General features: G+C 41.4%; 1 protein-coding gene across 1 annotated transcript in view; it reads right to left on the bottom strand.

The window, feature by feature from the left end:
- OCA2 (OCA2 melanosomal transmembrane protein) overlaps positions 1-27206 on the bottom strand; it is a 435982-nt gene that overhangs the window by 375063 nt on the left and 33713 nt on the right. The window contains exon 2 of the mRNA XM_077868273.1: positions 26167-26455. Coding sequence (XP_077724399.1) covers positions 26167-26411 — 245 coding nt within the window. The 5' untranslated portion in view covers positions 26412-26455. The remainder of the gene's footprint in view (positions 1-26166; positions 26456-27206) is intronic.

Here is a 27206-nt window from a genome sequence, read left to right as displayed (position 1 = left end):
CTGATCAAAACTCTTCAGAGTGTAGGGATAGAGGGAACATTCCTCGACATCTTAAAAGCCATCTATGAAAAGCCCACAGCTAATATCATTCTCAATGGGGAAGCACTAGGAGCCTTTCCCCTAAGATCAGGAACAAGACAGGGATGTCCACTCTCACCACTGCTGTTCAACATAGTACTGGAAGTCCTAGCCTCAGCAATCAGACAACAAAAAGACATTAAAGGCATTCAAATTGGCAAAGAAGAAGTCAAACTCTCCCTCTTCGCTGATGACATGATACTCTACATAGAAAACCCAAAAGTCTCCACCCCAAGATTGCTAGAACTCATACAGCAATTCGGTAGCGTGGCAGGATACAAAATCAATGCCCAGAAGTCAGTGGCATTTCTATACACTAACAATAAGACTGAAGAAAGAGAAATTAAGGAGTCAATCCCATTTACAATTGCACCCAAAAGCATAAGATACCTAGGAATAAACCTAACCAAAGATGTAAAGGATCTATACCCTAAAAACTATAGAACACTTCTGAAAGAAATTGAGGAAGACACAAAGAGATGGAAAAATATTCCATGCTCATGGATTGGCAGAATTAATATTATGAAAATGTCAATGTTACCCAGGGCAATTTACACGTTTAATGCAATCCCTATCAAAATACCATGGACTTTCTTCAGAGAGTTAGAACAAATTATTTTAAGATTTGTGTGGAATCAGAAAAGACCCCGAATAGCCAGGGGAATTTTAAAAAAGAAAACCATATCTGGGGCCATCACAATGCCAGATTTCAGGTTGTACTACAAAGCTGTGGTCATCAAAACAGTGTGGTACTGGCACAAAAACAGACACATAGATCAATGGAACAAAATAGAGAACCCAGAAGTGGACCCTGAACTTTATGGTCAACTAATATTTGATAAAGGAGGAAAGACTATCCATTGGATTAAAGACAGTCTCTTCAATAAATAGTGTTGGGAAAATTGGACATCCACATGCAGAAGAATGAAACTAGACCACTCTCTTTCACCATACACAAAGATAAACTCAAAATGGATGAAAGATCTAAATGTGAGACAAGATTCCATCAAAATCCTAGAGGAGAACACAGGCAACACCCTTTTTGAACTCAGCCAGAGTAACTTCTTGCAAGATACATCCACGAAGGCAAAAGAAACAAAAGCAAAAATGAACTATTGGGACTTCATTAAGATAAGAAGCTTTTGCACAGCAAAGGATACAGTCAACAAAACTAAAAGACAACCTACAGAATGGGAGAAGATATTTGCAAATGACATATCAGATAAAGGGCTAGTTTCCAAGATCTATAAAGAACTTCTTAAACTCAACCACAAAGAAACAAACAATCCAATCATGAAATGGGCAAAAGACATGAACAGAAATCTCACAGAGGAAGACATAGACATGGCCAACATGCACATGAGAAAATGCTCTGCATCACTTGCCATCAGGGAAATACAAATCAAAACCACAATGAGATCCCACCTCACACCAGTGAGAATGGGGAAAATTAACAAGGCAGGAAACAACAAATGTTGGAGAGGATGCAGAGAAAAGTGAACCCTCTTACATTGTTGGTGGGAATGTGAACTGGTGCAGCCACTCTGGAAAACTGTGTGGAGGTTCCTCAAAGAGTTAAAAATAGACCTGCCCTACGACCCAGCAACTGCACTGTTGGAGCAATGGCCACGATAGCCAAACTGTGGAAGGAGCCTCGGTGTCCGATGAAAGATGAATGGATAAAGAAGATGTGGTTTATGTATACAATGGAATATTACTCAGCTATTAGAAATGACAAATACCCACCATTTGCTTCAACGTGATGGAACTGGAGGGTATTATGCTGAGTGAAGTAAGTCAGTCGGAGAAGGACAAACATTATATGTTCTCATTCATTTGGGGCATATAAATAATAGTGAAAGGGAATATAAGGGAAGGGAGAAGAAATGTGTGGGAAATATCAGAAAGGGAGACAGAACGTAAAGACTGCTAACTCTGGGAAACGAACTAGGGGTGGTAGAAGGGGAGGAGGGCGGGGGGTGGGAGTGAATGGGTGACGGGCACTGGGGGTTATTCTGTATGTTGATAAATTGAACACCAACAAAAAAATAAATTAAAAAAATAAAAAAATCACGTGAGATGTTATAGCTGATCTCATTTTTTTTAATTTATTTTTTATTGGTGTTCAATTTATCAACATACAGAATAACCCCCAGTGCCCGTCACCCATTCACTCCCACCCCCCGCCCTCCTCCCCTTCTACCACCCCTAGTTCGTTTCCCAGAGTTAGCAGTCTTTACGTTCTGTCTCCCTTTCTGATATTTCCCACACATTTCTTCCCCCTTCCCTTATATTCCCTTTCACTATTATTTATATGCCCCAAATGAATGAGAACATATAATGTTTGTCCTTCTCCGACTGACTTACTTCACTCAGCATAATACCCTCCAGTTCCATCACGTTGAAGCAAATGGTGGGTATTTGTCATTTCTAATAGCTGAGTAATATTCCATTGTATACATAAACCACATCTTCTTTATCCATTCATCTTTCATCGGACACCGAGGCTCCTTCCACAGTTTGGCTATCGTGGCCATTGCTGCTATAAACATCGGGGTGCAGGTGTCCCGGCGTTTCATTGCATTTGTATCTGTGGGGTAAATCCCCAACAGTGCAATTGCTGGGTCGTAGGGCAGGTCTATTTTTAACTCTTTGAGGAACCTCCACACAGTTTTCCAGAGTGGCTGCACCAGTTCACATTCCCACCAACAATGTAAGAGGGTTCACTTTTCTCCGCATCCTCTCCAACATTTGTTGTTTCCTGCCTTGTTAATTTTCCCCATTCTCACTGGTGTGAGGTGGTATCTCATTGTGGTTTTGATTTGTATTTCCCTGATGGCAAGTGATGCAGAACATTTTCTCATATGCATGTTGGCCATGTCTATGTCTTCCTCTGTGAGATTTCTGTTCATGTTTTTTGCCCATTTCATGATTGGATTGTTTGTTTCTTTGGTGTTGAGTTTAAGAAGTTCTTTATAGATCTCGGAAACTAGCCCTTTATCTGATATGTCATTTGCAAATATCTTCTCCCATTCTGTAGGTTGTCTTTGAGTTTTGTTGACTGTATCCTTTGCTGTGCAAAAGCTTCTTATCTTGATGAAGTCCCAATAGTTCATTTTTGCTTTTGTTTCTTTTGCCTTCGTGGATGTATCTTGCAAGAAGTTACTATGGCCGAGTTCAAAAAGGGTTGTTGCCTGTGTTCTTCTCTAGGATTTTGATGGAATCTTGTCTCACATTTAGATCTTTCATCCATTTTGAGTTTATCTTTGTGTATGGTGCAAGAGAGTGGTCTAGTTTCATTCTTCTGCATGTGGATGTCCAATTTTCCCAGCACCATTTATTGAAGAGACTGTCTTTAATCCAATGGATAGTCTTTCCTCCTTTATCGAATATTAGTTGCCCATAAAGTTCAGGGTCCACTTCTGGATTCTCTATTCTGTTCCACTGATCTATGTGTCTGTTTTTGTGCCAGTACCACACTGTCTTGATGACCACAGCTTTGTAGTACAACCTGAAATCTGGCATTGTGATGGCCCCAGATATGGTTTTCTTTTTTAAAATTCCCCTGGCTATTCGGGGTCTTTTCTGATTCCACACAAATCTTAAAATAATTTGTTCTAACTCTCTGAAGAAAGTCCATGGTATTTTGATAGGGATTGCATTAAACGTGTAAATTGCCCTGGGTAACATTGACATTTTCATAATATTAATTCTGCCAATCCATGAGCATGGAATATTTTTCCATCTCTTTGTGTCTTCCTCAATTTCTTTCAGAAGTGTTCTATAGTTTTTAGGGTATAGATCCTTTACATCTTTGGTTAGGTTTATTCCTAGGTATCTTATGCTTTTGGGTGCAATTGTAAATGGGATTGACTCCTTAATTTCTCTTTCTTCAGTCTTATTGTTAGTGTATAGAAATGCCACTGACTTCTGGGCATTGATTTTGTATCCTACCACGCTACCAAATTGCAGTATGAGTTCTAGCAATCTTGGGGTGGAGACTTTTGGGTTTTCTATGTAAAGTATCATGTCATCAGCGAAGAGGGAGAGTTTGACTTCTTCTTTGCCAATTTGAATGCCTTTAATGTCTTTTTGTTGTCTGATTGCTGAGGCTAGGACTTCCAGTACTATGCTGAATAGCCGTGGTGAGAGTGGACATCCCTGTCTTGTTCCTGATCTTAGGGGAAAGGCTCCCAGTGCTTCCCCATTGAGAATGATATTTGCTGTGGGCTTTTCATAGATGGCTTTTAAGATGTTGAGGAATGTTCCCTCTATCCCTACACTCTGAAGAGTTTTGATCAGAAATGGATGCTGTATTTTGTCAAATGCTTTCTCTGCATCTATTGAGAGGATCATATGGTTCTTGGTTTTTCTCTTGCTGATATGATGAATCACATTGATTGTTTTACGGGTGTTGAACCAGCCTTGTGTCCCAGGGATAAATCCTACTTGGTCATGGTGAATAATTTTCTTAATGTACTGTTGGATCCTATTCACGTGATTTTTTAAAAAGATTTTATTTATTCATGAGAGACATACAGAGAGGGGCAGAGACATAGGAAGAAAGAGAAGCAGGCTCCCTGTAGGGAGCCTGATGCAGGACTCGATCCCAGGACCCCAGGATCATGACCTGAGTCAGAGGCAGATGCTTAACCACTGAACTCCCCAGGTGCCCTATCTCACATGATTAAAGCCAGGGAAAACCATCAATTCCATGGGGTGAGAGAAGCTAGCATTATTTTAGCATCTCCCATCACCAAGCACAATGGATGGGATTCTGCCAAGACTATGTCTCCCTAGGACAGGAAACTATAGGCTGGCCATGCTCACACTTCAAATCACCATGCCTAAAAATTAATTGATGTTCTCCTAAAATCTACCTGTTCAAAGATTTTCTTCTCGCCACCCTCTTTTTAAACTTCAGATCCTGGAATTATCAGGTGTGTAGTTCTGGAAAATTCCAAGAGTGTTAGATTACCACTCCCAAGTTTGCCAGCACATCCTCCTCCTGCCATTCTCATTTCATTCTTTCCTCCCATGGCATTGGCTTCCAATTATAAGCCTACAATCAAATTATCTGGGACTCTGCTTCAAAACAATTTCCCAGGACTCTCCCATAGATTCTGATTTGAGGAGTTATAATTTTACAACACCCAAGACATTCTGAAATGGCACCACACTGTGAGAAACATTGGCACAGAGGATGAATCTCAGACGCTCCAGTCTGGTATCAACATCTGCTCATGGTATCATCCTTGAATCTTTCCAACTGCATCTCCTTTTAGCTTTTATAGTCTCCAGGGAACAACGCAGTCTGAGCCACTGTTCCTCAGTGGTTATGTCTTCTTGTCATCTTCCATCCTAAGTACAAGTTCTCTGGGAGAAGGGTGAAAAGCACTCAGAAAACTAAAAATAGAAGGGAACTTCTTCCATATTATAAAGGAAATTTGTGAAAAACACACATCATCTTCAATGGTGGAAAACTGAAAGATTTCCTGCTAAATCAAGAAAGCCTGTTTTCACCACTGCTATTCAACATTATACTGGAAGTTCTAGCCAGAGCAATTAGGCAAGAATTAAAAATATTTAAATTGGAAAGGAGAAAGTAAAATTATCTCTATTTGCAGATAACATGATCCCATGATCCTATATCTAGAGAATCCCAGAAAACTCACAAGAAAACACCTAGAGCTAATAAATAAATTTAGCAAGTTGCAGGTGCAATAGCAACACAAAAATTTGTTGTATTTGTTTATAACAGCAATGAACAATCTGCAAAATAAATTAATTCCATTTACAATAGTATCCAAAAGAAAAAATTATTTAGAAATAAATTTAACTGAGGAGGTGAAAAATTTGTATACTGGAAACTAAAATATGGCCAAAATAAATTAAAGAAGACTAAAATAAATGGAAAGACATCCCATGCTCATGGCTAAAAATACTTAATAATGTTAAAATGTCAATACTATGTAAAGCAATCTACAGATTCAATGCAATCCCTATCAAAATTCCAATTGCCATTTTTGCAGAAATGGAAAATCCAATCCTCAAATTCATATGCAATTTCAAGGGGCCCCCAAAAATCCAAAACATCTTAAGAAAGAAAAGGGTTTCTTTGGCACTCACTTTTCCTAATTTCAAAACTTACTACAAAGCTACAGTAATCTGAACAGTGTAGTATAAGGATAGAAATGTAAATTTAGTGGAAAAAAATTAAGAGTCCAGAAATAAACCCAATATATTTATGGCCAGTTGACTTTTTACAACAGTGCCAAGACTATTCAACAGAGAATGAACAGTCTCTTCAATAAATGGGGCTATGACAACTAGATTCCCACATGCAATAAAGTTGGACCTCTCCTACCTTATAAAATAATTACCTCAACATTAAGTATATATTTAGATAAAACCATCAAAATCTTAGGAAAAAAACATGGAGGTAAGTCTACATGACCTACAAAACCATCAAAATCTTAGGAAAAAACATGGAGGCAAATCTACATGATAGGTAAATGCATTTGGCAATGTAGTCTTAGATATGACATTAAAAGCACAAACAGAAAAAAGAACTAATTGGACTTCATCAAAATTAAATTCTGAATCACATATATCTCATAAAACTGGAAAAAATAAATTTAAAAAATGAAGATTCTCTGTGCATCAAAGAATATTAACAAGAAAGTGAAAAGACAGCCTATTGAATGGGATGAATTGTTTGCAAATCATATATATCTGATAAGGGTTTAATACCCAGAATATATAAAGAACTCCTACAACTCAACAACAAAGACAATCCAGTCTTTAAATGGGCAAAGGACTTGAATGGACATTTCTCCAAAGAAGATAGAAGCACAGGAAAAGACTCTCAACATAATTAGAGAAATGCAAATCAAAACTACTATAAGATATCACTTCATACCCACTAGGATAGCTAGAATAAAAATTAAAAAAAAAAAAACAGAAAACAACCTTTGTTGGCTAGTAATGAAGAAACTGGAACCCAAATACACTACAAATAGTAATATAAAGTGTGTAAATATTTGTGAAAAGAATTTTGGTGGGTCTTCAAAAAGTCAAACATAGCTTTACCATATAACCTGGCAATTCTACTGCTAGGAATGTATCCAGAATAATTGAAAACAGGGACACAAACAGATATTTGTATGACAACGTTCATTGAAGCATATTCACAATAGCTAAAATGTGGAAAGAACCCAAATGTCTACCAATAGATGAATGGATAAACAAATTTTGTATATTCATACAATAGGATGTTAATTGCCCATAAAAAACATAAAAAGGAATGTTTTTTATGTAGCATAAATACATGCTACAACATGGACAAACTTTTTAAAAATATTATGCTAAGCAAATAATCCAGACATGAAGGGACAAATATTGTTTGATTTCACTTATATGAAATATCTGGAAGATATGGAAGATATGGAAATATCTGGTAGATTAAAGGTTACTAGGGTCCACAGAAGGGGATGGAAGAGTTAGTCCTTATTGGATACAGAGCTCCTGCAGAGAGTGATGAAAACGTTTTAGGATTAGTGATGATGGTTGCACAATATTACCAATGTAATTAGTATCGCTGAATTGTATACTTAAAGATGGTTAAAATTGCAACTTTAATTTTATATATTGTATAAGGAAAACAATTTTAAAAACTAGTTTAAACGGGGATGCCTGGGTGACTCAGTAGGCTAAGTGTCGGCCTTCATCTCAGGTCACGATCTCAGGATCCTGGGATCCAGGCCCACCATGGGCTCCCTGCTCAGTGGGGAGTCTGCTTCTCCCTGTCCCTCTGCCCCTCCTCCCCACCAACCCCGCTCCTGCTGGCTCTCTCTCAAATAAATGAAATCTTTTTTAAAAAACGGTTTAAACGTTATAAACTATATAAGCTTGCATTTTTATACCCATCTTCTAGATGAGCAGATAATAGAAAAGTTAAGTCGCTTGTGCAAGACTGAATAACTAAAAACAGGTGATGCTAAAAAATAAAGCAATGAGGTATTTCTGAGCTAAGGACTAAGCTCCACAGCCACCACAGAAATATGTTCAACGCAGATAAACACCTTGGCAGGAGCAGACACTTGGGAAGTAAGGGCTCCTCTCCTGCAGGGCCGGGGGCAGAGCGCACCAGTGCTGGCCCCATCCAGCCCCGCGCAGCGCAGCTCCGCAGCTCCGCAGCTCCGCCTTTCCCCTTTCACGCCCCTACCCCCAGGCCCATCGCCCACCCCGACAGGTTGTCAGTGCCGCAGGTGGGGCGGCCCTGGGCCCGGCAGGCTCAGGCCCACTGAGGAGCGCACCTGGCCAGGGCCCGGCTGAGGGGGTGGCGGCCCTCACACCTCTTCCAGGGCCCGGCTGGGGCACACGCGGCTGGAGGCAGGCCAGTGTGGGGCCTGTGGCCTCGGGCAAGGTGTTCCCAGAAGACTGAGGTGGTTGGGCAGGCCTCACACACAGTGAAAGTCATGGTGGTGCACTGGCATCCCGGGGAAGTGAGGAATGAGCTCGCCGACCACCACCCGCGGGCTCCCTCTCTGCCGGCTCCACCGCTCCGCAGTGGCGGAACTTTCTAGGTAAGCAGCAAGCGCGGTTGAAATATCGGCAAAGACATTTGCCCAACCACTTTTTATTTTTTAGAATGATATCTAGAAGAAGGCTCTGCCTGGATCCTATCCTATTATTAATTCGGAGTAAGTCTGACCTCAGAAGCAAATGTCTTCCAAGACCTTCCCGGGAGGTAGGAGGCCAAGCTCCAGAGAAGCCTCTGAATGGTGGACAAACTGAGGCTTCGGGGGCACCAGGCAGGCGATGGAGAGCAGGGCCCGCTCATGTGGGGGTTGCGTGGTTTCCATCAGCTCTGGTCCACATATACCCCCATATAGCGTGGGGGTACCCATGCTACCCTTGCCAAAGCCGTGTACCCTCTACCACGCTGTTCTAAAGAGTGTTCCAGAACACACTTTGAGAATAAAAGCCAGAATTTTGTAACTGACGCCCTCTCTACTTCACTGAGATGGAGAGAGACCTCTTACCTGATGCCGGTCACATCCCACTGAGCTGGGATGGCTCTCGGAAACCCATCTCAGAGCTGGCTGGGATGAAGAGTGGTCCAGATCATTCACACCCCACTGCTCACCCTGAGCCCTGAGATTCGGCTTCCTGCAGCATAGATCCTAAAAAGCAGTCTTCTGCCCAGCTCAGTATCACCCTTCCCGTACTTCACTAAATTTCTTCTTTGAACTCAGGCACCAAACTCCCCTTGTGAATCCAGAGTACATGTCTGCTACAGGCTTATAAAATCACAGATAGCAGAGATACTGTGGATTATACACCAGATGGACCTAATTAACTCCCCCAGCTAATGTGAGTGGGGAAGGAAATAGCTCATTAGACACTTGTAAACTACTAACACTCTCAGCTTTGTTCTAATTACATTACATTCACATAGAAAAATAATTAAGCCCTTGCTGATAGGCTGCTCATGACCCTTCCAAACTTGGAATCACACAGTGCCCAACTTCAGTCTAACTATGAGCACTGTTGGCTTTGGGGCTAATTGACCAAATGTTAATCTGCCAGTTATAGATGGCAATCAGTAAGAGTTGATTGGAGAACATGAAAATAAATCCATAAACCCCCAAAGTAATTCCACCCCATCATACATTCTATAAACTGCGAATAGATGATGCAAGGCAAATACCTCTATAAAATGCTACAATACTATTTCTCCATCTTTCACAGATGTATACATGCCAAATTAAGAAAGTTCACAAGCGTAGACAAAATTCCAAACTGAGAAATATTACATTTGGAATTCTATAGTTCCTCTGTGACTATTATTAGCCCAGGCACTGCTCTACAAAAGGGGATAATGAGAAGTGACTTGGCTAGTCCATCCCCTAATCAAGAGGAGAAGGCTCAGTCATAAACAAGATTAACACAAAGTAAAAACTGCGAGAAAACAGAGAAGACCTGCCCACAAGAGCTGCTAGGTGAAGCTTCACACAAAGAATTCAAGGTTGGTCTTCAAGATACAGTCAAATCTTAATATATAGACAGGAATGAAAATTTTAAATGAAATTCTATTTTCAAAAATCAGATCCAAAGGTAATTCTAATATAGCCTAAGTTGGCATGAATATGAAAGTATATTAACCTCATAAAATCATGAAGGAGTGTTGGTTTGAGAGACTTATAGCCACAGCTACTTCATTATCAGAATACCCACTCCCCCATCATTATTGGTACCATTCATCCTCATAGTGTGGAGTGCCCACCTTGTAAGGAAGTACCCATGTGGGTGAGCCAGGGAAAGCCCACCATGGCCACCAGTTGACTTTCACACTTCTGGGAAGGCAGATGCCTTGGGAGATATGGGAGGTCAGAGAGACAAGAAAGCACTGGTTTTACTTCAGCAGCCTGACCTAAAGAAAGGCATGATTCTTTCTCTCAAAGTAGTGTGACACAACCCTCTCCCAGCCTGAGTACCAGAAATTAGACCCCTTAAAGTACCCTGGCTATTTCTAGTTGTTTCTCATGGTATCTTCACACTGCCCAGAAGGTGATCACTGTGCTGGGCACAGTTGCTCTCCTCAGAGCCGCCATAGCTACCTCCCTTCAATGTCTTGAAATAAGTCAGGACTCTTGCTGTAAGGTCTCCAGAGTCCAAACACACCACCTGCAGCCCATGAGGTTCCTCCTAAAAAGGGAGGGTCCACCCCAGGTCAAGATCATATTCAGAGCTCTTACAACCAGCCAGGTCCAACCTGAGCACTTTGCTTATGTCTCACAATGCTCACAGTAACCACCAGGCAGGGATTACTGGTACATCCACCTTAAAATAAGGGGGAGGACACTGAGACGTGGCATAAGTAACATCCCTGGGTTTGAGTCCAGGTTGCAGGGCACTGAGGTCTGCTCTCAACCACCCCTCAGAGAAGCAGACCATTCCTGGTCCACCCTCTTCTAAACTCACAACTGTTCAGACTACTAGAAACAACTGAGCTCATGTGAGATATATATAAATAAGTGTGTATGTATATGTGTGTATGTATGTAAGCATTTGTATATACATGTCTATTATACATAAGTATGCATGTATATACTGCATATAAATATGTATATATGTGAGTAATGTATGTGTATGTGTATAAATATGTGCATATGTGAATGTGTGCGCACACATGCATGTGTATGCAAGTATATGTGTAAATGTATAACTATGTGCATGTTTGTATGTATATATCTACAGGTATAAAATGTACATATGTATACATGTATAAATACGTGTCTGTATATGAATGCATGCAAGTGAGTGTGTATGTGTGTGTATACATGTGTGTATATGTAGGCATCCCCATATATATATGGTGGCCCTCTAAAGGTGACTGCAGTGGTTCCTGTGGGTTGAGGGGTCAGGAAGGGGACATGCCCCACTGTGAATTCTGATGCCTATAGTACCTCCCACACCTATTTTGATTGACCCAACCCCTCGTGGCAGTGGCTAAGGACATGTGCTGACCTTCAGGGCAGATTCCTGCCTACATCTTGTCAATGGCCACCAGTGGCCACTAATCCATGGCACACAGGCTGCCAGTGTAACACTGGCATCGCCTCTCATCCCAGGACTGCTGGGATGGCCTAAGGATGGGTAGAACATCAGGGGCACCTGACCAGTGAGCACTGTTATCACTGGGGCTCTACTGAAGCTCATGTCCCTCCACAGACTTATACACCTGGGTCATGCTTGGTGGAAAGTGAGTCGACCCCTGGCTAATGAGACTGTAACCTAACATGACATTTTCCTAAGAGGAGGATTAACTGCCACCACAAACAAAGCATGCATCTATCAGCACCCAATATAAACTCTCAGCAGAGTCAGGAGGACAGTGGCCTTCAGGTGGACAACTGGAGAGAGGACACTACCAGATCACCAACCACTAATGCTCAGCTTGCCTGCATCACCTGATGCTGTCCCCAGAAGGGTTGCAGGACTGAAGGAGCCCTTCAAGGTACTCTCCACTTACTGAACATGCCCAAGTTCTGCAGAAACCTGCAGACTGCCTGCTCCAATCTCAAAATAAGTGGAGGATAGGACAGAGGAAATATGGCTGCCCCAGCTTTGCTGTCTGTCCCATGATGGTGGGGAGCACCTCTCCCCCATCCCAGTTCTTGGCTCTACCTCATACCCTACTTCACCTAGGTGAGGCTGAGGGTGAACACAATCCAAGCCCTTCCTCCCTGAGTGAAAGACCAGAAGGGAAAACCTTTTCCTGGGGGCTGGAGCAGCCGGTAGCCTACAGAGAACCATGATCTCAGACTTCCAGCCTCCAGAACTGTGAGAAATGAATGTCTGTTGTTTGGGCCACCCAGTCTGTGGAGTTTTGCTATAGCAGCTCAAGCTGACCTAAACAGAGGGTAAGACTGAGATCACCTCAGAAGGCTAGCAAGGCAGTGAAGGTCTCATGAATCACAGTCATGCTGAACTATGGCAATAAAGCTCTGCTATCTGGAGGCTCTACAATCCATCGGTGTCTACCCTGGCTCCAGGCCCCGATGTGGAGCCCTCAAGACACCCAGTTGCTACCCAACTACCATCACCACTGCAGTCTGCTTTCGGCACATACAAGGACCCCATGGATAACACTTCCTGCACTTTCAGAATACTTGCTACTTGACTAGAAATGGTCTTGTTATACTCCACTCCCCAAAATAACTGGCTCAGAAATACACATACACATCTCTTCCATTCAAATATTTATCAAGCATTTACTATGCCAGGTGAGTAGAAGGGCAGACATGAATCATGTTCCCTACTCTGAGAGAGAGGAAACTTTCCCTGGGGTATAAGGGACCTGAGAACAAGACAGAGGATATAAATGGCCATTGCTACAAAAGCACAGATAAGAAAGAAAACCTTTATCTCAAGAGAGGAGAGGGATTTTTTTCTTGAGACACTCAGAAGTCAAGTCAGAGAGGAAAGTAGATTGAACAAAATGACCCCTCCCCAGGTAAATCTAATTGACATTCCCAGGATGGGCCTTAAGACACAAATCTATAAATAGATGGCTTTTAAGATGTCGAGGAAAGTTCCCTCTATCCCTACACTCTGAAGAGTTTTGATCAGGAATGGATGCTGTATTTTGTCAAATGCTTTCTCTGCATCTAATGAGAAGATCATATGGTTCTTGGTTTTTCTCTTGCTGATATGATGAATCACATTGATTGTTTTACGAGTGTTGAACCAGCCTTGTGTCCCGGGGATAAATCCTACTTGGTCATGGTGAATAATTTTCTTAATGTGCTGTTGGATCCTATTGGCTAGTATCTTGTTGAGAATTTTCGCATCCATGTTCATCAGGGATATTGGTCTGTAATTCTCCTTTTTGGTGGGGTCTTTGTCTGGTTTTGGAATTAAGGTGATGCTGGCCTCATAGAACAAATTTGGAAGTACTCCATCTCTTTCTATCTTTCCAAACAGCTTTAGTAGAATAGGTATGATGTCTTCTTTAAACGTTTGCTAGAATTCCCCTGGGAAGCCATCTGGCCCTGGACTCTTGTGTCTTGGGAGGTTTTTGATGACTGCTTCAATTTCCTCCCTGGTTATTGGCCTGTTCAGGTTTTCTATTTCTTCTTGTTCCAGTTTTGGTAGTTGTGGCTTTCCAGGAATACGTCCATTTCTTCTAGATTGCCTAATTTATTGGCGTATAGCTGTTCATAATATGTTTTTAAAATCGTTTGTATTTCCTTGGTGTTGGTAGTGATCTCTCCTTTCTCATTCATGATTTTATTAATTTGAGTCTTCTCTCTCTTCTTTTTAATAAGGTTGGCTAATGGTTTATCTATCTTATTAATTCTTTCAAAGAACCGACTCCTGGTTCTGTTGATCTGTTCCACAGTTCTTCTGGTCTTGATTTCGTTAAGTTCTGCTCGAATTTTAATTAACTCTCTTCTTCTGCTGGGTGTAGGGTCCATCTGCTGTTTTTTCCCTAGCTCCTTTATGTGTAAGGTTAGCTTTTGTATTTGAGTTCTTTCCAGTTTTTGAATGGATGCTTGTATTGCAATGTATTTCCCCCTTAGGACTGCTTTTGCTGCCTCCCAAAGATTTTGAATGGTTGTATCTTCATTCTCATTAGTTTCCATGAATCTTTTTAATTCTTCCTTAATTTCCTGGTTGACCCTTTCATCTTTTAGCAGGATGGTCCTTAACCTCCATGTGTTTGAGGTCCTTCCGAACTTCTTGTTGTGATTTAGTTCTAATTTCAAGGCATTATGGTCTGAGAATACGCAGGGGACGATCCCAATCTTTTGGGGTCGGTTCAGACCCGATTTGTACCCAGTATGTGATATATTCTGGAGAAAGTTCCATGTGCACTTGAGAAGAATGTGTATTCAGTTGAGTGTGGATGTAAAGTTCTGTAGATATCTGTGAAATCCATCTGGTCCAGTGTATCATTTAAAGCTCTCGTTTCTTTGGAGATGTTGTGCTTAGAAGACCTATCGAGTATAGAAAGAGCTAGATTGAAGTCACCAAGTATAAGTGTATTATTATCTAAGTATTTCTTCACTTTGGCTATTAATTGGTTTAAATATTTGGCAGCTCCCACATTCGGGGCATATATATTGAGGATTGTTAAGTCCTCTTGTTGGATAGATCCTTTAAGTATGAGATAGTGTCCCTCTTCATCTCTCACTACAGTCTTCGGGGTAAATTTTAGTTTATCTGATATAAGGATGGCTACCCCTGCTTTCTTTTGAGGACCATTTGAATGGTAAATGGTTTTCCAACCTTTTATTTTCAGGTTGTAGGTGTCCTTCTGTCTAAAATGAGTCTCTTGGAGACAGCAAATAGATGGGTCCTGCTTTTTTATCCAGTCTGAAACCCTGAGCCTTTTGATGGGGTCATTAAGCCCGTTCACGTTCAGAGTTACTATTGACAGATATGAGTTTAGTATCATCATGATATCTATTCAGTCCTTGTTTTTGTGGATTGTTCCAGTGAGCTTCTTCTTAAAGGGGAATTTTAAGAGTCCCCCTTAAAATTTCTTGCAGAGCTGGTTTGAAGGTCACATATTCTTTTAGTTGCTGCCTGTCTTGGAAGCTCTTTATCTCTCCTTCCTTTTTGAATGAGAGCCTTGCTGGATAAAGTATTCTTGGTTGCACGTTCTTCTCATTGAGGACCCTGAATATATCCTGCCAGCCCTTTCTGGCCTGCCAGGTCTCTGTGGAGAGGTCTGCTGTTACCCTAATATTCCTCTCCATAAAAGTCAGGGATTTCTTGTTTCCTGCTGCTTTAAGGATCTTCTCTTTATCTTTGGAATTTGCAAGCTTCACTATTATATGTCAAGACGTTGAACGCTTTTTATTGATTTTAGGAGGGGATCTCTCTATTTCCTGGATCTGAATGCCTGTTTCCCTTCCCAGATTAGGAAAGTTTTCAGCTATGATTTGTTCAAATACATCTTCTGGCCCTCTGGCCCTTTCGGCACCCTCAGGAACCCCAATTAAACGTAGGTTTTTCTTCCTCAGGCTGTCGTTTATTTCCCTTAATCTGTCTTCATGGTCTTTTAATTGTCTGTCTCTTTTTTCCTCAGTTTCCCTCTTTGCCATCAACTTGTCTTCTATGTCATTCACTCGTTCTTCCACCTCGTTAACCCTCGTCATTAAGACTTCTAGTTTGGATTGCATCTCATTGAATTGATTTTTAATTTCTGCCTGATTGGATCTAAATTCTGCAGTCATGAAGTCTCTTAGTTCTTTATGCTTTTTTTCTAGAGCCACCAGTAGCTGTATAATAGTGCTTCTGAATTGGCTTTCTGACATTGAATTGTAATCCAGATTTTGTAACTCTGTGGGAGAGAGGACTGTTTCTGATTCTTTCTTTTGAGGTGAGGTTTTCCTTCTAGTCATTTTGCTCAGTGCAGAGTGGCCAAAAACAAGTTGTATTGGGAAAAGGAGAAAAAGAGAGAGAAAGAAGGAAAGAAAAGAGAAAAAGAAAAAAGAAAAAAGGAAGAAAAAAAGGAAAAAAGAGAAGAAAAAGAGAAAGAAAAAGAAAGAAAGGGGGAAAAGGGTGGGGGAAGCAATCAGAAATCAAAAAGAAAAAAAAAACACGGGGGAGTATCTTCTGATTCTGTATACTTTAAGTCCCTTGACTTCCGCTGGAACTTCTCTGTCTAGCTCGTCTTCTGCGGGAGGGGCCTGTTGTGCTGATTTTCAGGTGTTAGCACTTGGGGGAGCTGCTCTGCCCCCTGCCTGGTGCAGGGCTCAGTGGGGGTTGTTTACTCCGTGAGGCCCCTGGAGGAACAACCCCAGTGGCTGCGGCAGCTCTGGAGCCCTGGATTCAGCCCCCGCAGTAACTATAGAGCTCTCCGCCTACAGGGCCTGGATGCTCCCGAGTGGGGCCGCTGATCTGCTCAGCTGGGGACAGGAGTGTCCTTGCTGTCCTTGGCCCTCCCGGCCTCTGCCTGTCCCGGGGGGAGGCCGGATCCTGGGCTGTGTCCCGGCTCCCTGTGCTCCCGGCCTCTGTTGGATTCGCGCTCCTGGCCCTGCAGCCCCCTCTGCGGAGCCAACGCCCGATCCCCTCCAAGCTGCTCCCGGGTCCCGCAGTGCGCGCTGCAGCCCTTTAGGGAGCTCGGCGCACTCTCCCCGGGGAGCAGGTGTCTGTTAGTGTCCCAGGGAGCCTGAGGGCATCCCCGCCCTCCTGGCTTCCTGCTCCAACTCCCTGCGAGCCCCTTTCCGCCCGGGAAGATTGGTGCAGCTCCTGCTTGTCCTGGACGGGGCTCTCCTGTCCTGGGGACACTCGCCCCGGTCTTAACCCGGCTCCTCGCGGGGCCCCTCCCCCTTGGATGCCTTTTGTTTCTTTATTTCTTTTTCCCCCCGTCTTCCTACCTTGATAGAAGCACGAACTCTTCTCACTGTAGCATTTCAGCTGTTCTCTCTTTAAATCTCAGACCGAATTCGTAGATTTTCAGGATGATTTGAAGGTTATCTAGGTAATTTGGTGGGGACAGGTGATTTGGGGACCCTACTCTTCTGCCATCTTGCCCCTCCTTGGTTGGTCTTTTTAAAACCATACTACAAAGCTACAGTGATCAAGACAGTGTAATACTGACATAAATGCAGATATATAGAACAACAGAACAGAACTGAGAGTACAGAAATAACTGCTTACATTTATGGTCAATTACTTATCAAGAAATAAGTCAAGGTAATTAAGTTTGGGAAAGAGTCTTTTTTAAAGATTCAATTTAGGGGTGAAACTAACAAGATAGTGGAGGCGTAGGGGTCCTCAACTCGCCTGGCCCCACACACTTACCTAGATAACTTTCAAAACATCCTGAACTCCTACAAATTCGACCTGAGGTAAAAAGAGAACAGCTGGAACACTACAGAGAGAAAAGTTTTTGCTTCTAACAAAATAGGAAGATGGAAAAAATAAAGAAATAAAGTAGGGGAGGGGAACCACAACTAGCAGGGCTAAAGTGGAGTGGGTGAAAGCCTCCAAGGCACAAAAGCCCAGCCCTGGAGAAGTGAGAACTTTAAAAATCCAAGCCTGAGCTTTCCCTGACTTAAAAGTGCTTAGCAGGGAAATCGGGCAGAATTGCAAGAGAGGCAGTGATGCATCAAGATCCCTGGAGACACTATAAGAGGAGGGGCGCCCAGGACAAACCTCACCACAAACCACAGTCCCATATCTGTAAGGGCAGGTGCGCCACAGCCCTCGGGGCATTTGGGAGAAGCCCACTAGTAACTCAGGCTGGCCCTGGTGATCCTTCACCCTAGACTCTGGCAATAGACAGATGCAGCTTTGGAAGAGGTGGTCCCCAGAAGTGCAGGTCCAGTGGCATCCAGGGCCCTGGATCCAAAGGCACCAAAACAGACAGCCATCTATTCTCCATTTCCCCCAGGACAGGTGGAAGTGGGGAGGGCAGGGGACAGCAAGAACTCTCCTGCCACTGGGTGCCCCCAAGCTGTGCAGATCAGCGCTCCCGTGCGGCCCCAGGAGCATCTAAGCCAGTGCAGACTATGAGACTGAGGTTAGTTACTCACGGGGAGCTGACTCCAGGGTTGGAAATCTGGCTGCCGACAAATTTTTCTCTCTTCATTTCACCTTGCACCTGGCAGATGCAGGGCCTCTAGGGAACAGAGACCTCGTAGGATAAACAGCTCACACTAAGCCCAGCACCCAGCAAGGGGCAGGGCATCTCCCCCAGGCACAGACACCTGAGAGTCAGCACAGCAGGCCCCTCCCCCAGAAGACCAATTGGAAGAACAGGGGAAGAGCAAGTTTATTGGACAAGCAGCACTGGAAAGCTCCAGGACTGAGGGAAAATAGAACTAGAGGGTCCCCCTCCCCTATTTTTCATTACGACTTGTTTTTATATCAGGTTAAAATTTTCCAATATTTCTTCTCTTTTCCCAGCTTAACTACAATACTTTACCAACTCTTTGTTTTTACATTTTTTTCATTTTTGACTTTCATATTTCTACAATTACATGTCAGAAATTCAATTCAGAAGTACAATTATAAAGTTACTGGTGGTTCTGGAAAAAAAGCATAAAGGACTCTAGAGACTTCATTACTACAGAATTGAGATCTAATAAGGATAAAATTAAAAACATTTAACTAAGATGCAATCCAAACTGGATGCTCTAACCGCTAGGGTTAATGAGATGGAAGAGAGAGTGAATGACATAGAAGGAAAGTTGAGGGAAAGAAAGGAAGCAGAGGAAAAAAGAGAAAAACCATTAAGAGACCACAAGGAAAAGCTTAGAGAAATAAATAAATGATAGCTTGAAAGGAAAAATAAATGTCTACTTGGGATTCCAGAAGAGGATAAGAGAGAGAGAGGACCACAAAGTATATTGGAACAAATCATAGCTGAGAACTTCCCATAATCTGGAGAAGGAAACAGGCATTCAGATCTAAGAGATAGAGAGATCCCCAGCTAAAATCAATAAAAACCATTCAACACCTCGACATTTAATAGTGGAACTTGCAAATTACAAAGATAAAGAGAAGATCCTTAAAGCAGCAAGACACAAGAGATCCAAAGTTATATGGGGAGAAATATTAGATTAACAGCAGACCTCTCCACAGAGACCTGGCAGGCCAGAAAGGGCTGGCAGGATATATTCAGGTCCTAAATGAGAAGAACATGTAGCCAAGAATACTCTATCCAGCAAGGCTCTCATTCAGAATATGAGAGATAAAGAGCTTCCAAGATAGGCAGAAACTCAAAGAATATGTGACCACCAAACCAGCTCTGCAAGATATATTAAGGGGACTCTGTAAAAGAAAGAGGGAGCCCCAAGAAACAATCCACAAAAACAGGAAGCGTATAGGTAATTAAATTCATTTCTTGCAATAGTTACTCTGAATGTGAATGGGCTAAATGATCCCATCAAAAGATGCAGGGTATTGGACTGGATAAAAAAGCAAGACTCATGTATATGCCATCTACAAGAGACTCATTTTATTTATTTATTTATTTATTTATTTATTTATTTATTTATTTATTTATTTCAAGGAGACTCATTTTAGACCTAAGGACACCTCCAGCCTGAAAATGAAGGGGTGGAGAACCATTTACCATTCAAATGGTCCTCAAAAGAAAGCTGGGGTAGCAATCCTCATATCAGACAAATTAAAGTTTATACCAAAGACTGTAGCAAGAGATGAAGAGGGACACTATATAATCCTTAAAGGGCCTATCCAACAAGAAGATCTAACAAACACAGTATTTATTCCCCTAATGTGGGAGCTGCCAAGTATATCAATCAATTTAATAACCAAAGTAAAGACATACTTAGATAATAATACACTAATAGTAGGAGACTTCAACATGGCACTTTCTGCAAATGACAGCTATAAGCAGAACATGACCAAAGAACAAGGCCCTTGGATGATACACTGGACCAAACAAATTTCACAGATATATACAGAACATTCTATCTGAATGCAAATGAATACACATTCTTGTCAAGTGTACATGGAAGTTTCTCTAGAATAGACCACATACAGGGTCACAAATCAGGTCGCAATCAATACCAAAGATTGGGATTGTCCCCTGCATATTTCAGACCACAATGCTCTGAAACTAGAACTCAATCACAAGAATAAATGTGAAAGAAACTCAAACACATGGAGGTTAAAGAGCATCCTGCTGAAAAATGAAAGGCTCAACCAGGAAAATAGAGAATAATTAAAAAGATTCATGGAAATAATGAAAATGAAAACACAACCGTTCAAAATCTTTGGGATAAAGGAAAGGTGATCTTAAGAGGGAAATCAAATACAAGCCTTCCGCAAAAAAAAATGGAAAAAAAACTCAAATACACAAGCTAACCTTGCGCCTAAAGGAACTGGAGAAAGAACGGCAAATAAAGCCTAACCCACATAGAAAAGATATAATAAAGACTATAGCAGAATTCAATGAATAGAGGCCAGAAGAATTGTAGAAGAGATGAACAAAATCAAGAGTTGGTTCTTTGAAAGAATTAGTAAGATAGATAAACCATTAGCCAGCCTCATTAAAAACAAAAAAGACTCAAATTAATAAAACCATGAATGAAAAAGGAGATATCACAACCAATACCAAGGAAACACAAATGATTTTAAAAGCATATTATGAGCAGCTATATGCCAACAATTAGGCAATCTGGAAGAAATGGATGAATCTCTGGAAAAACCACAAACTACCAAAACTGGAACAGGAAGAAATAGAAAACCTGAACAGGCCAATAACCAGTGAGGAAATTGAAGCACTCAACAAACACCTCCCAAGACACAAAAGTCCAGGGCCAGATGGCTTCCCAGGGGAATTCTAGCAAACGTTTAAAGAAGAAACCATACCTATTCTACTAAAGCTATTCCAAAGGATAGAAAGGAATGGAATGCTTCCAAACTCGTTCTATGAGGCCTGCTGGCCTCACCTTAATTCCAAAACCAAAAACCCCACCAAAAAGGAGAATTATAGACCAATATCCCTGATCAACACCAATGTAAAAATTCTCAACAAGATACTAGTCAATAGGATCCAACAGTACATCAAGAGGATTATTCACCGTGACCAAGTGGAATTAATCCCCGGGATGCAGGGCTGGTTCAACACTCATAAAACAATCAACGTGATAAATCACATCAATAAGAGAAAAAACAAGAACCATGTGATCCTCTCAATAGATGCAGAGAAAGTATTTTACAAATTACAACATCCATTCAACATTAAAACTCTTCAAAGTGTAGGGGTGCAGGGAACATGCCTCAGTATCTTAAAAGTCATTTATGAAAAGCCCACAGAAAATATCATTCTCAATGGGGAAGAACTGAGAGCCTTTCCCCTAAGATCAGGAACAAGACAGGGATGTCCACTCTCACCACTGCTATTCAAAATAGTACTAGAAGTCCTAGACTCAGAAAAAAAGAAATAAAAGGCATTCAAACTGGCAAAGAAGAAGTCAAACTCTCCCTCTTTGCAGATGACATGATACTGTACAGAGAAAACCCAAAGACTCCACCCCAAGATTGCTAGAACTCATACTGCAATTTGGCAGTGTGGCAGGATATAAAATCAATGCCCAGGAATCAGTGGCATTTCTATACACTAACAATGAGACTGAAGCAAGAGAAATTAAGGAGTCAATCCCATTTCCAATTGCACCCAAAAGCATAAGATACCTAGGAAGAAACCTAACCAAAGAGGTAAAGGATCTATACCCTAAAGACTACAGAACACTTCTGAAAGACATTGAGGAAGACACAAAGAGATGGAAAAATATTCCATGCTCATGGATTGGCAGAATTAATATTATGAAAATGTCAATGTTACCCAGGGCAATTTACATGTTTAAGGCAATCCCTATCAAAATACCATGGACTTTCTTCAGAGAGTTAGAACAAATTATTTTAAGATTTGTGTGGAATCAGAAAAGACCCCGAATAGCCAGGGGAATTTTAAAAAAGAAAACCATATCTGGGGGCATCACAACACAGGATTTCAGGTTGTACTACAAAGCTGTGGTCATCAAGACAGTGTGGTACTGGCACAAAAACAGACACATAGATCAATGGAACAGAATAGAGAACCCAGAAATGGCCCCTCAACTCTATGGTCAACTAATATTTGACAAAGGAGGAAAGACTATCCACTGGAAAAATGACAGTCTCTTCATAAATGGTGCTGGGAAAATTGGAGAGGCATGTGCAGAAGAATGAAACTGGACCACTCTCTTACACCAGACATAAAGATAAACTCAAAATGTATGAAAGATCTAAATGTGAGTTAAGAATCCATCAAAATCCCAGAGGGGAACACAGGCAACAGCCTTTTTGAATGTGGGGACAGCAACTTCTTGCAAGATACATCTATGAAGGCAAGGGAAACAAAAGCAAAAATGAAATATTGGGACTTCATCGAGATAAGAAGCTTCTGCACAGCAAAAGAAACAGTCAACAAAACTAAAAGACAACCTACTGAATGGAGGAAGATATTTGCAAATGACCTATTAGATAAAGGGCTAGTATCCAAGATGTATAAAGAACTTATTAAACTCAACAGCAAAGAAACAAACAATCCAATCATGAAATGGGCAAAAGACATGAACAGAAATCTCACAGAGGAAGACATAGACATGGCCAACAAGCACATGAGGAAATGTTCCACATGACTTGCCATCAAGGAAATACAAATCAAAACCACAATGAGATACCACCTCACACCAGTAAGAATGGGGAAAATGAACAAGACTGGAAACAACAAATGTTGGAGAGGATGTGGAGAAAGGGGAACCCTCCTGCACTGTTGGTGGGAACGTGAACTGGTGCAGCCACTCTGGAAAACTGTGTGGAGGTTTCTCAAAGAGTTAAAAAGAGACCTGCCCTACGACCCAGCAATTGCACTGCTGGGGATTTACCCCAAACATACAGATGCAGTGAAACCCCGAGACACCTGCACCCCAATGTTTATAGCAGCAATGTCCACAATAGCCAAACTGTGAAAGGAGCCTTGGTGTCCATCGAAAGATAAATGGATAAAGAAGATGTGGTCTATATATAAAATGGGATGTTACTCAGCCATTAGAAACGTCAAGTACCCACCATTTGCTTCAATGTGGATGAAACTGGAGGGTATTATGGTGAGTGAAGTCAGTCATCGGAGAAGGACAAACATTATATGGTTTCATTCATTCGGGGAATATAAAAAATAGGGAGAGGGATTATAAGGGAAAGGAGATGAACTGAGTGGGAAAAAGTAGGGACAAACTATGAGAGACTCCTAACTCTGGGAAATAAACAAAGGGTTGTGGAAGGGGAGGTCGGCGGGTGGGGGGATGGGGTGACTGGGTGATGGGCACTGAGGAGGGCACTTGATGGGATGAGCACTGGGTGTTATACTATATGTTGGCAAATAATTTAAATTAAATTAAAAAAATAACTTCCCCCAAAATGTTCGTTTTTATCTGAAACTCACATTTGCAACCTGCATTCTATCTGGTGACCCTCAGAGCACAAGATGTATCTCTGACCTTCAGTCTGCTGATGAGATGTTAGCCCACGTGAGGTGGCAGAGGCTTATGACCAGCTTCCACTCCTGAATGATGATTCCTTTGGAAGAATGAGAGGCACGGGACCCACGGGACCTCTAATTCAGCTGGCAGTCACACCTACACTGACAGAAGGGGGTTAAACCACCACCCTACCACCCACATGAAGTTTATGTTTGGGGTCTGCACCGTTATTGTGGCAAGAGACAGCTGATGTAACAGGTCAACACAGCTTCCAGAGAAGGTCCCCAGTCCCAGTTTCCCCACAGAGTCTGCCTTAAGCCAATTCCACATGTAAATTCTGGAGGTACTCCTTCACCTTCCAAGGGTGCCCTCTCTTAATTATTCATGCACTTCAGACCCAAAATTTTTATTAAAAATTTACTGGGCTTTTTTTTGGTATGTATTTTTTTTAAGCAGTAAAGAAGGAAGGAGGAAGGGAGAGAGGGGAAGGAAGGGCGACTTAAAAATAACTTCCAAGTAGGTAAAGGAGCTAAGTATAAAGGACTTATAAAAGTTTACAACTTTTAGAAAACAGGAGAAAATATTTATTAAATCAGATAGGAAAGAGAGTTCTTAAAAATATATGAACTTAAAAATATTAACCCCCCAAAAGAGCATAATATCATATTAAATACTTTACTTAAAAAAACACAGACACATAAATAGGAGCACCTGGAAACAAAGTCGGTTGAGCATCTGACTCTTGGTTTCAACTCAGGTCATGATCTCAGAGTCATGAGATTGAGCCCTGCACTGGGCTCCATGCACAATGTGGAATCTGCTTCAAATTCTCTTTCCTCCTCCCTCTACCCCTTCCACCCACGCTCTCGCTCTCTCTCTTTCTCTCTCTAAAATAAATAAACAAATCTTTTTAAAAAATCATAAATAAAGAGAAAAGATGATCATCTAGCTTGAAGAAGACACTGCAACACAGGACCAAAGAGAGTTAATATAAGAATTTTATTTTAAAAAACCGAAACACAGAAAAATATAAACAACTCATTAGAAAGTTGACCAAAATGTATGAGTGGCACATTATGAGAAACAAACCCAACTGTCTAATAAACATGTAAGAAAAAGGCCTGCTTTCCTGGACAAAGAAATGCAAATTTCCTTGCAAACCATGACACAGTATATCACATGTATCACATCTTCTCATGTTAAAGTCCGCCAGCACCAAATGCTGGGAATGTGGGAGAGTAAATTTATACAATTATTAATCTGGTACCATCTAGTAAATCCAAAGGTGCGTACATTTTAGGAACCAACATTTGTTCTCAAGAAGAGAGATACTCTAGAGAATCCCCCAACTTACACCCTAGAAAACCTATGGAGAAAATGTGTTGTAGGCAGTTTTTAATAGCAAAAACCTAAGGAGTGTGGGAGACACCGAATAGCTACTTATAGGAGAAGATATGTAAACTGTGGTACATTCATATACTGACATTTTATGTGAGCAGTCCAAATGAATTAACAAGAACTACAGGCATCCAGACTGACGAATCTCAAAAAGATGGACAAAAAAAGCAAAGCAATGTTTAACCATTTGCAAAACAAGAGCAGAAACTATTCAATGATACATAAACAAACGGAAGTATGAACCCGAACACTGGTGAGACCACCCGTAAATTGGGATAGGTCTTACCCTAGAGAAGAGGAGGGGAGAGGATCATGGCAGGTGGTGGGGATCTACACTTGTATGCATTTCTGTGATGCTGTGCCTTTTTAAACATTCGACACTGGCACTGTTTGGGTCAGGTTCTGGCTGAGCAACTGCCCAGAGCAGGACTTACTGCCTGTGGGGACAAGGATATCCACATCTGCAGGGTAACCAATATGTCCCTACATGGGTATGAACAGACACTTAAACAGGATGCTTTTATATCTATTTATTAGTTGTATTTTGGTAAATATTTAAGTTTATCAAAAAGTACTTTTTATGTAAATCTAGATTTTTCTAACATGAAAAACAATATTCAACTGCTTCATTTAACATATTTGTAGAATAAAGCACATGCTAAGATATAAATATATATGCTTTTTAAGTCATAATATTTTTAGTGCCTTAAATAATATAGTAAATGCCAATTCATGCTAAAAACTCTATTTTTATTATCTTTTGGAGTTCTCTTAGCCCTATTTTAGAAAGAGCATTCACTCAAAATAGGTCAAGAAATTACTAGAAAGAGTCTTGTATTTCTTCCATAATATCTGAAAATTTTCGCACAAAACATAGGGGTACTATGTTCATGGGAAAATCCCATATTTGTGAATTCCACATTTACAGGATAAAACTATCAGAAACTGGGATGCCTGGGTGGTGCAGCAGTTTAGCGCTGCCTGCAGCCTGGGGTGTAATCCTGGAGTCCCAGGATCAAGTCCCACATCAGGCTCCCTGCATGGAGCCTGCTTCTCTCTCTGCCTATGTCTCTGCCTCTCTCTCTCTCTCTCTGTGTGTGTGTCTCTGTCTCTGTCTCTCATGAATAAATAAAATCTTTAAAAAAAAAAAAAACTATCAGAAACTCACCTCTGCTCTGTGAGGAATGAATTAAAGTCCCGGTCCACAGAAGCCCAGCGGCTCTGCCCAGCTGCCCTGCTGGGGTAGGAGGTTGACGGCTCTGCCCTGTTCACTCTCGGCTGGAGCCCGCATTTGCTGGTGGCTGATTCTGCTGGCTCTGATCTTCCTAAACCAGCACACATGGGAGCAGATGTCTGATGTAGCTCCATTTCCAGCACACCAGAGGTCAGCCGACCTTTGTTCTCTAGATGCATGTTCCGTTGTCACTCTTCTTACGAGGTCAGCCAGAAAGAAAGCACTGTTGATGAAAGCAAACTGGGAATATTGTTTGCGCCTTGGGGAATCCATACGGAATCCATTCAGTCTCTTTCTACCCTTGTTTTTTGGCCTGTTATACTGAGGCCCTTCCAGTGCTTCAGAATTCTAATAGCACAGGGAAACAGTGTACACTCTTTCCAAGGATGAACATTGTAGCATATTTCACACTAGCATATTTCATTAGCCATGACCTAAGTATTCAACAAGAGAGCGTTAGTAAAGCAAGTTGTAATACGTGCATAGTATGTAATACTATGCAACTAAAAATGCTCTAAAGGGATACTGATTGATAGTGGGAAATATTAAGGATACAGAAAAAACTGATAAGCTATTTTTCTTGAAATAAATATATATATAGCATATGCATATAACAGAAGACCAAAAGGACCCTGCCTCCAATACAGGACTACCTCTGGGTAATGGGAGCTTTCTCCTTTGCTTCTACACTATGGTTTTATGGTTTTCGTATCCAGCAAATCAATACTTTTGTAATGGGAAAATAATACCTATTATAAAAATGAAAACAATTACTCATTGAAAGTAATTCAACTAATTCAAAGTAAAAATGAAAGGTTATGAGGTCCTACTATTTGGATTATATTTTTAACCATTACCATTTAAATCTTTTACATTTGCCAGCATCCCATGACCTCAGCAATGACCTTTGATTTGCAGCAGCATGGTTTGATATCAAGAGTTGCTAAGAAGCCAACACTTATTATGAGCTTTGG

Source organism: Canis aureus, chromosome 2, assembly GCF_053574225.1.
Source record: "Canis aureus isolate CA01 chromosome 2, VMU_Caureus_v.1.0, whole genome shotgun sequence".
In the NCBI taxonomy this organism is placed as follows: Eukaryota; Metazoa; Chordata; class Mammalia; order Carnivora; family Canidae; genus Canis; species Canis aureus.
This window is presented reverse-complemented; position numbering and strand designations above follow the sequence as displayed.